This window comes from Syngnathus acus, chromosome 21 (assembly GCF_901709675.1).
Source record: "Syngnathus acus chromosome 21, fSynAcu1.2, whole genome shotgun sequence".
Taxonomy (NCBI): domain Eukaryota; kingdom Metazoa; phylum Chordata; class Actinopteri; order Syngnathiformes; family Syngnathidae; genus Syngnathus; species Syngnathus acus.
This window is the reverse complement of record NC_051105.1, coordinates 3,757,233-3,768,262: the sequence shown is the minus strand read 5'-3', so window position 1 is coordinate 3,768,262 and position 11,030 is coordinate 3,757,233. Positions and strand designations below refer to the sequence as shown.

The 11,030-nt window shown below is 39.3% G+C and overlaps 1 protein-coding gene across 6 annotated transcripts in view; it reads left to right on the top strand.

Moving 5' to 3' along the window:
* The first annotated feature begins 131 nt into the window (after positions 1 to 131).
* lmo7a (LIM domain 7a) overlaps positions 132 to 11,030 on the top strand; it is a 44,611-nt gene continuing 33,712 nt past the window's right edge. For all 6 annotated transcript variants that reach the window (XM_037239917.1, XM_037239919.1, XM_037239918.1 and 3 more), the window contains exons 1-4: positions 132 to 260; positions 399 to 614; positions 7,388 to 7,458; positions 9,266 to 9,335. In XM_037239917.1, the coding sequence (XP_037095812.1) occupies positions 546 to 614; positions 7,388 to 7,458; positions 9,266 to 9,335 (210 nt within the window). In that variant the 5' untranslated portion in view covers positions 132 to 260; positions 399 to 545. The remainder of the gene's footprint in view (positions 261 to 398; positions 615 to 7,387; positions 7,459 to 9,265; positions 9,336 to 11,030) is intronic.

Here is an 11,030-nt window from a genome sequence, read left to right as displayed (position 1 = left end):
ACCATGGGTCCCCCAGGTTACACTTTGACACTTTTCAATACACAGCAGTTTCCACAGAGTGGCGCTGCAGTGATAACTTTTGTGCCTGTTGCTTTTAAAAGAAAAAAAGGTATGAACTCTTCAAGGGAGAGAACTTTTTTTTAAACAATTTACGAAGACGTATTAGGGCTTCTTCAACTCAGTCACTTACGCAGAATCCGTGGAATATGGTCCTCGCCTACTGTATAACGTGACTTCTGCGTGGGGAGGACAATTAAAAGGTAATGATCTCTCTAGACAGGTGTGTCTTCTGGAATTTAAACACTGTGATCATGTGGTATGATGCAAAAGAATGCGTGAGTGTTCCACATTGCACACAAAAGAATGCATTTAACTGTTTCTTTTTGTTTTGTTCGCAGCGGGATTAGTAAATATCACCTGGTTAGTCCACTTGTCGAGAAGAAGGGAGGACTGCACAACAATGTCCACGTCTGTGAACGTGTAACTGCGAGTTCAACCGAGTGAGGTTCGGTTCCGTTTAAAGAATAACAAGACATTTCGGTGTGATGGAGTGGCGAGAACAGTCCACGGTGAGCTGCCAGGACGCGTACGTGGAGGCACAGAGGTGGATCGAAGTGAGTGCACGCGTTTTTATTTGGGCTTTCTGTCATTAGTGTCTGACATTTGGAATGGATGATTCCACACTTGGCTGACAAGTTTCAAGCTAAAAAGAAAAAAACTTCAGGACGAAATAAAACTAGAGTTATTGTCTCACCGACGTGATGATGAGTCACTGAAATTCACATATTACTCATTTACTGTAGTGCAGTTTTGGATTTAAGAGATCCAACATTTTAGTTAAAAAAAATAATTATATTAACCTCGATAAGTCCAAATGATCCAAGATTTTTTATATTTACCCCTTGTTTCCCTTGTTTTATTTATTTATTTATTTATTTATTTATTTATTTGGCCCCGCCCCCTGTCAGGAGTGGATTGCAGGGGCAACATAATGTATAAGCAACAGAAATGTTCTATTCAATTTCCTTTTCTGCGAGGGTGACACATTATGTCTTCTCCCAATGGTACGCCAATTCATAATTACGTAAAAAATTGTTTGAGATTATGATCTTTTGGTGGCACTTGTTTTGAAACAGGTCAAAGACTCCTGCAATTTGGTCAATCTAATTGTCCTTCTATCTTCATTGAGGTCCTTGGACTTTACCCATTGTTCTGAGAATCGGTAGTGATTAAAAGTGCAAAATTAATTGGACATTCTTGTCCAAGACTGTATGTGTGATTTAAAGTGAGCAAATTATCATTATGTCATCCAGTACAACAAAGTACAGCATGAGTTTTGGCTTCTCGAATAGGCTGCGAAAAGTGTCTGAAAAGATGTTGCCTCCTCCCAGCTATTCTCCTCTCAGCAGGGTGGCTCGCTTGTTGTGCCCAGCTTGTATCTAAACAAATATTGTTCCAATTTCACGAGGTGGGGGGGGAATGTGAATGCTTTCAGTGTGACATCAGTGTCATGCACACTGGCCCATTGTAGCTCGGGGGCAACAAGGTTCCATAAGGAAGCCCACCAGCTCGTGCAGGTAGAAGGCAAAAAGCAAATGGACAAAGGTTGTGGTTTTAACAAGAGAAGGCTGTGTTGTTGGATCCGTTTGCTGCTGAATGATTAACAAGCCGCCAGGCTTCACACAACTTAAAACAGAGACTTGAGTGTTCCTAGTAATAATGGCGTCAATGTTAAAAAGTTATTCTCAGATGCTCTGCAGCTTGTCACATGGACACATTCCTCCGTTACAGGCCCCCAGCACGGCATCTTACATAAAGAACAGTAAAGGAATGGCAACAGTGCCAAGAATGTGTTGAAAGAGAGATTTGCACCACAATCTGCCCGCAAATGACATTTCTTTTGTTATTTTTGAAATATTCTGCATATGGAACACAGCATTGTCAAAACAATCTCCAAGGCTTCATGTTTGACCACAGAGATGACTCAAAGGATTTGAAGTGTTGTCTCTCTTAGCTGTGACTTTTCCCCACAATCTCACACCCGAGTTATTTTAGTTTCATTTTTCATCCACAGTCTTAGAAACAGAGAAACACATCCACAATTCGGCCGTTTCTTAGCACCGGAATGTTTCTGACATCGAACACACTTTCTGACATTCGAGACGCACACTTTTCATCTTCCTCGTGAATCATAAGAATCACATGACTCATATAGCTGAGGCTATGTGGAAGACTTGCGAGTAGGCAAGGTACGGCCCGTGGGCTACATCTGGCCTGCCCACAGTCTCTGACCGGCCCTGCCAGTCACTGTCACATCAAAATAAAATGTAAAATATGCAGTTCTTTTATTTTGAAAGTTGTGGTCAAACGTTTGTTGAAGCGAGGAAGCAAGAGCTTCCACTTGTGTCTGCAGTGTTGCCAAGTGGTATTTGAGTGTCTTGACCAGGAACGGCATCTTTGAGTTGGAGGTCGTTGCAGAGAATTCTAATTACTGTTCATACATAGAATAGCTACATACATGGAAATTCTTTGAAAACATTCTTTGAAACATTTTTTTTCCATATAAATTAAAAATAATAGACTGCCGAAAAAGTTGAGCTAAGCGTGTTGGCTTTCTAGTGTTTCGTGTCCACTTTGCAAAATGAAGTGGCCACCTCTGTACTTCAGCCTCAGAAGCGTGGAAGAGTCAAAGTGCTCAAACACCAAGCACTTTATCCACGTTTCCATAGGACAGACACCTGTTAGCTTGACATCAAACTGCTAACTACTTTTCCCATGACACAAGGAGGTACCCACCGGGTGCTCTTCCTAGGTAGTCACTCATTGGTCAAGTAGATCCGTCACTGCGATTGCAACACATGCTCGCATTCCTTATTCCATCGCCTACTTCCGCTCTGGATGCTGCAGTTTTCACTTAGCTTTCAGTTTTTTTTTTTTTTTGGCTAATGACTTTCAGACATAGAACATTCCATTCACCTGCATTGTGGTCGTGGAAAACATCTCAAATAGTGGATGAAAATATCATTTTTGGCAGCTCTTTAATGTGTTTCACCAAAATGAACTCTCCTCTTCTGTTTGTGGTATGTGGCCCAAGACGAATCACCTTGCGTGACCCACACTGCCTGATTGTTTGTCCTAGAGGCTGGTCATTAGTCGCCTCAATGTGTTCAACTTATTCAATTAGGCACATGAGGACCTCACACATAGATGCTCTCATTGCTTTTAAATGTTGATGCAGTGTTGTATCAACAGTACATCGAGCCCAATGATATTGGACTATTTTGTACTGCCCTAGTTGGACCCTGATAAACTATGACTCTGTCCTTTTCTAGAACAAATGATTTTAGGAACGTTTAGCTGATGGGAGGGCGGTGTGGTGTGCAACTACTGATGCGCCTCAGTGGCCTGCATGAATAAACATTAGCTGTGGTCACGGACTCGATTCTCGCCATTATTTGCACTCAGTCTACAATCCACATTATTGACTTACGGAATATAAGGAGCAGCGTGTTGCATGTACTGACATCTAGTGGATAGACAATGGGTTTCTCTGCAAGATGGCACATAAGTAGCGTTGCTTTGATGGTGCTTTTTCACTGCGCAGTATTGAACGAATAATTAATTTAGAGCCAAACATGCTAACAAACAACAATGGAGGGGAACAACACTCTTCTGTAGTTACTTCTCGGCAACAATCTAAGAGGAGACTGAGGAAAGCAAGAAACTGGGCTGTTAAAGTAAAGTGGAGACTGTGGAGTATGTTAGGGAACAATGGCGCGTAACACGGTAAGACAGCTGTGTGTAGGTACTACGATGATTTACAATGACTTTCTTTTTGCTATAAAATTGTAATTTTGTCAATTATTTATTATTAAATGTATTATTATGAAATGAAAACCTAGTTTTATCTCTTTTGATGTTATCCTTCTCATATGACATTATTTTCATGACATTCTAACATTTTTTTTTACTCAATATCACACCTTTTATTAGAAAATTAGAATGTTCCATTCTACATCGTTATTTTCATAAAATCATTTTTTCTCTTAATATTATATATTTCAAATTGAAATTATTGAAAATTTTAACCTTTCACAGATTTTATGATTTATTATTGCAACTGACATTTTTGTTGTATTATTATCAGTTAACTCTTGTAAACTCACGTTTTCTCACAATATAATGGCATCTTATAAATGTTCAACTTTCTAGTAATTCTGTCCATTTAAAAACAATTATACAAAGACTATGTTCAAAATTAAAGCTTCTTATATTTTATGAAGATTTTTTTTTCTCTTCATGTTGCGACTTTATTGTTGTGAAAATATGATTCCTTATTCTCATAGATAAATAGAGAGACTGAAAGCATCAAGAATAAAGGCATTGAATTAATATGGAGACCCGAGGAGTACAACACTGCCGTTTCCAAAGCTAAGACGCAGTCACTGGTTTTCTGTTGGACTTTGTTGCCTAGCAAATCCATATTTACAGCTCTGCATTTTTACCTCCTGTTTTGACAGTAAATTACTTGTGGCATCTTCAGTGACAGCCCCGATGAAGACCAGTAAGAAATCCATGTAGTGGGCACAAGGGGGAAAATAGTCGTCACGGGACTCATTCAGCACATTCTTGAGGGGAGCACAGGCTTTGGAGCTTTTGCAGCAAGGATTTTAAAATCTCCGCTGCTTCTCTTAAATCTCCCCCGTTAAATGAGAGCAGTGCTCTGTTGCTGCAGTTGGGAGTTTTTATCTCACGCATCTGACAGTCAAGCGAGAGTGGATGTTTGATGTCTCTAATGATTACAATTAAGAGTGCACAAAAGTTAAGTGCTTGGGTGAGCCCTCTGCCCCTCCTAATTAGCTCAGTTAACCCTTGACTAGTTTTCATTAGGTAATGCTACAGGTGGTGTACTTGATCTTTTTTGCTAGTTAGTTTCTTGGAATCTTATTTTTGGTATTTCCTGTGGGGAAAAAAAAAATACGTTTTGTTTTTCTTGACTATGACTATTCTACTGAAATGTGTTTTTTTTTTCAGTGATATTGTAACAAGTATATACTTCTAAAAAACATCTTTCTTAGAATATTGTGTCTATTTACAAATTTGTATTCTCGAAATGTGTATCATTCATCCCATAAAATGACAATTAACAAAAGTTGCTCATGAGGATAAGCGGTTCAGATAATAGATGGGATGGATAAATTTCAATTAGCCACACATCTGAGAGTTTGGTCTTGATCGGTACCAAGTAAATGTCCGACATCTCCGATACCAATCCTGATACCAACTACTTTTGGGTTAAAAAAAGTATCATGCTGTATTAAATTGCGTGTCCTATCAAATAACATTTCTTGTGCAAATTAAACATTATTGTGGCGTTCTTAACCATGCCATATTATCTTCAACTGAAACATATCTTGTTGTTTTAAGTTGCAATGTACAAAGTAGTAGTACCGTATTTTCTGCACTATAAGGCGCACTTAAAAGCCTTTAATTTAATCTGTATATTCTTAGTCCCTGCCTCTCTTAAATTCCTTTAGTCCAGACATCTTCGCTTAATTTTTTTTTTAATATTATTCATTAAATAGGCTAATCAGTTCCTGTTGTTTCCTTTCCACTGGCCTTGTCCTGCCCATCAGAGAAAACACAAGAAATAAATGTAAAGGATTGATAAGCCACTTGGTATCAATACAATATCGATACCAATTCTAGCATTACTTAGTAGATCGATCTGCACAGCCCTAACCGACACAACACATACAAATGTGATTGCCTGTGCTAAAATTTTTGTGTTTTGTGTTTTATTTTTAGCTTTATGAACATGTTCTTTACTTTTCGTGATCTGACAAATCCTAAATCGTGTTGCTTGAAACGATGCTTGTTCGCGTTCAGGTGACAGAGAGAGTGTTTGGAGGAGTAGCAACACATTTTTTGGGGGGTTGTTCCCTTGAAAATCGTTTGAAAATCATCACAGTGTACTGAAATCGAATACTCATGTAATTTGCTTGCTCTCCAAACAAAAAAGACGGTAGACCATTAAGGCTTTTGTGTTCCTTGAGAGGGAATGGGACACAAAAGCCGTAATAGGAGGAAACATCACAACCAACCCGCTCAACTTGTTTCGAGCGTGTCACCTGCAATACCTCCTTGCATTATGGCAAGAAATAGACTTTATGTTAACCACAATTAATAAATTGTCACTATTTTTATACCATATCAGCCTGTGACTTCCTGTCACTCTAGAGTAAAATTAGAATGTCTTGAAAAAAATAAGCAGGCCTCCCACAGCAGGAAATCGTAGGATAAAAAAAAGTAGTCGCCAAAATATGATGACAATGGCAACCGCACTGTCCTTCCTAAGCCAAGCAGAGTCAGTTTACAACCTGGTTGGCTTTGTTTTGACTGTCAAGAGCGACGCTGGAGGATCAAGTAAAACCCAGATGGAGATGAATATTGAGAAACTTGTTTCCATTTGAAGTTGTAAGTCGACACTCCTAAAACAGATGTGCATTTCAAAACATATTCAAAACATAAATAAATCAAGTTGTAATATTTGCAAAATAAACATGTATTATTACAAGTCTAGTTGTCTCAAAATTGTGTCACCAATGAAGATTTCGTTGGATATAATGTTTTGGAGTGATGCGGATGGTTCGATAAACTTGTTAGAATGTTATTTATGCTATAGTTATTTGAATGACTCTGTTCTTTCCCCCAAAAATGCGACTTATACTCCAGTGCGACTTGTGGTTTTTTTCTTCTTTATTATGCATTTTATGGCTGGTGCGGAGCGACTTATAGTCCGCAAAATACGGTATAAGGAACTGCAAGATTTCCAGTTGTGGATGATGTAGTAAACTTGGCCGTGCCATTTTTGATCGTGCATCTTTGTGTGACAACCCCATTCACGCTCACATACACACACATACCTGTAAAGACAGCGGGAAATGCAATAAATAGTAATATTACAAGAATATGGCCTCATTCCAATACTCTGTTGCCAGTCAGGGATGGTTTGAGTGTGTTGCCGAAAGCCAATTATAGGATATAGGCTGCCTAAACAGGATGAACGGTTAGATGTAAAGACAAGATTCACACTTGGCTGTATTCATGCAGCATTCCAGACGTTCCGTTCACATTGGGAATCCGGACTGGTTTTAAGGAAGATTGAGAGCACCTTGAGGAACACCTGAAGCTGTTCCACTTTGCCCCAAAGACACCATGTAGGAACGCTGGAGGAAATACCTCAAACTTCCGCTCCTACTGTTCTCCACATCCTACCTTTCTTCTCCACCCCACCACCCCCCTCGTGGTCACATACCAGCACCTCCTCTTCTTAGCCTGCACTTGGACACTCCTAACTTGTTTCTCTTCCCCTTTTTTTTCCCAGGCAGTCACCAAGCAAACATTTAAGGGCAAAGACTTCCGTTCGGCTCTGGAGAGTGGAGTTCTGCTGTGCGAGTAAGTATCCTGCGTTTTCGTTTCTCCTCTCTTGGCTTTTTGGTGTGACTGATGTTTCCCAGCAACCCACCCTCCAACCCTCGAACGCTGACTCTCTTCTTGTTGCTGATCTTTTATGTCATACGTTTTGACAGCCTACAACTGAATGGAGTTATCGGACATTTTTTTTGTTTTTATATTGAAACATCTAGGGGTGGTGTGTGTGTGTGTGGGAGAGGGGGCATTTTTATGGGGTGTATTCATGTAGATTGATTGCACTGATATTGCCGATTGGCCATATACGTAATTGGTTGGTCATTTCAATAGGTACACTTGCATAGTTAAACTGAAATTCAATACCAAAACTTTTATTACCTTTAAAAAGTGACAATCTCATCCCACGTTGGGGGTGTTTTCCAAAAATGTAATATTTGGAGAGTAATGTAGGTTAGTTACCATTTAATATTTTGTGCAATTTGCTCATGCCTTCATGAAAACATGTAGACATATATGGATGCTTAGCAGTTAGACATATGTGAAGGGGTTCTAATTTCTGGTTCCTGATTCAAATGAAATGTTTGTTGTATGTATTCTAGCTGTATTATTTTGTTCTTATTTAGCAACATTGATCGGACAAAACTGAAACAGTCGTTGGAATGATGAAGTTTGTTTACCACTGCCATCTCCAACTGCAATAAAACAACATTCTGGTCAATGTTGCAGTTTTTAGGCAATGTTAGTTCAAATAACAATCCATCAAAGACACCCGTGCTGTGTATTGTCAGCTTGAGGAAAAGGGAAGATGAAGGTTAAATCACTTTCACACTCTCAACACAACGTGACCCCGCAGCTGCCATTGTGTGCTGCTGGTTATCGAAGGAAGACGGCTCGCGAACACGATTGTTTCCTACACAGCTTCCACTTTGTTATCTGATCCAATGGCAGCAACTTTCTATTGTGCGACAAACATTCCTTTTACATTCTTGAACGTGCATGATGTCGCCACATTCGACAACACAAAGTGAAAGAATGGGCAACTGGTGGGCCGCATACAGCCTGCAGTTGCCGCCAGTGGCCACAACCACACTATGAAACCACACCAAAAAAAGAAAGAAAAATGTTTTAAATACATTTTTATATTACATCTATATTTATTTTGGGTTGGGGAGGCGTTTCCTTGTTCCCTGTACCCTGCAAATAGCTGGTTTCCATTTTATCGTTTGAAGTTGTCATTGCTTAGTTACTTACTATAATGTGAGTAGGCCTTGTATTTTTTGCCGATTTGTAATGACATGCAGGACAAATATAGTACCTCAATAATATCAACATCTTCAATGAGTTGATTTTTGTGAGAGAAAAAAATTGTTGGCATGATTCTCTGTTTAGTTCAATTTAATTGTCAAGACTCATTTTACATGTCATAAATGTCTATCAATCCATTCTCCACACCTCAATATGGTTATTAATGAATAATTCACAATAAATCAACCAACAAATTGTGAATTATGTGAAATTAATCAATGAAAATTAATCAATGAATAATTGAATAATAAATACAGTAATAAACCAATTTTAGGAAAAAAATTAATGCAGTCGACATCTCACACGATAGTAAAACTTAAACTATTCAGTGAGTCTTTATTTCACTTGTGTGGAAGGTCCAGCTTGTTTACATGGTGTGGCAGAACCGCCACTGACGAAACCATATCCAGGTGGCCGCCATTAAACACTGTCTTAAACACTGCAGGGCTTTGCAAAACTTTTTGTTCATTCACTGTAACTTAGAGCAGACTAGCAAATGTCTTATGTGTTGTTCCTTCTCCTCCAGTGTGATCAACAAGATCAAGCCCGGCATCATCAAGCGGGTCAACAGACTGCCAACTCCAATCGCTGGTTTGGTAAGTCTTCTTTGCTTAAAGGTTAAATGGTTAATGACAGAGCCGCAGAGCACGCTAGTTGTAGAAGCTAGCGTTTTGCTGTCTTTGTGGGAACAACAGCCAATTTTTTTTCTGTTCTGTATAAAGGACAGGACAAGAAATGAGGGGATGAAGTCGATGTGCATAATTTTTCACCTCTGGGGATTGGGGCATGATGAGCCTTGAATTTTTTTGACTATCTGACCAAAAACTAAAACTATCAAAATACAAAACGCTATCAAATATATTTAAAAACATGTAAAGTAACATAACTACATATAATACAGAACCACTTTCGAATGTTGCTAAATCAAAGAGGCTTTGTGTACCGTATTTTCCGCCCTAAAAGGCGCACCTAAAAACCTAAAATTTTCTCAAAAGCCGACAGTGCGCCTTATAGGCCAGTGCGCCTTATATATGGATCAACTGATGAATTTGTTGATCCATACTGGTTGTACACAGTGCTCTGCCAAAATGTTTCAGTACGTTTTAGTACGACTAGTAAATTACAAGGTCGCATCGCTTCCCAGCATTACGGCAACTGTAGTCAGGGGGCGTCACCGAATAGCTGTTGTACCCGCGAGGCTATTTCATGTCAAAATAGGCTGCTCTGTTAATGTTCGAGTAAATCTACGGATCGATATGGAAGGGAAACATAGGTAAGTAGTACCAATGCGTTAGATCGAACTTTAGTCAGTTCTGATCATTTTATAGGAGATCGTTTGAGAAACGCGATTGTTTACAGAGGGCTCGTTGGTTATTGGCTAGTGGATGCATACCGCAACCCTAGTCAACCTCAGTTTGATGCAGTATAGCTTCTATTTTATGCGCCTTATAATCCGGTGCGCCTTATATATGGACAAAGTTTTAAAATGGGCCGTTCATTGAAGGTGCGCCTTATAACCCGGTGCGCCTTTTAGGGCGGAAAATACGGTACCTCTCCTACAGCTCTCTTGAAGGTTTTGTTACAATGTGTTATCTGTAATCCTACGAACATACACATAAACACATAGTGGGGGTAAAACTATAACAACATAAGACCTTGTCCTTGTCTGCTATCATTTGGCCTTGGATAAGGTCAACTGCAAGCTATTCTAGATTGATTTCCTAAGGGTTCAAGCTTAAGACCTAGAGACTCAACTATTTGTATACAAGCAATTCAAAGGTCAATTTTTCACCATACACTCAACCTCTGCTATTTGCGAGAGGTAGTGACCAAGCCCTGCCGCAAATAGTGACAATAATTTACGTCCACCCAAAATGTTCCTAATTAGATGCCACAAGATATAGGGAAAGGACTTTTTCTATTAGACAAGGCTAAGCTTTGACTAAATGATGATCCTCCCTTTACTTCAACACCAAAATCCCACAAGATGCCACCAAAGCAACATTTATATACTGAGCGCAAAACAGTAAATAGGTGCATTTTTCAACAAGAAATGAATAAGCCCAAAAATACCAAACCACAAATCACTGCATGTCCTCCTGAACCCGTAAGGAGCTTTTATTATGGTTTTTTTTTCAGCATTTTGCTTCCAGCAAACCTTTCTCAGCCTGCCAATGTATAGTAGATGTAAGATGATTTTCCAGAATGGCTTAGCTAGTTTCGGGGAGTGTCTGCATCGAAGTTCAGGGAAATGGAAGCTTGAAAAGGTGCCTTAAACCCAGCCGTTACAA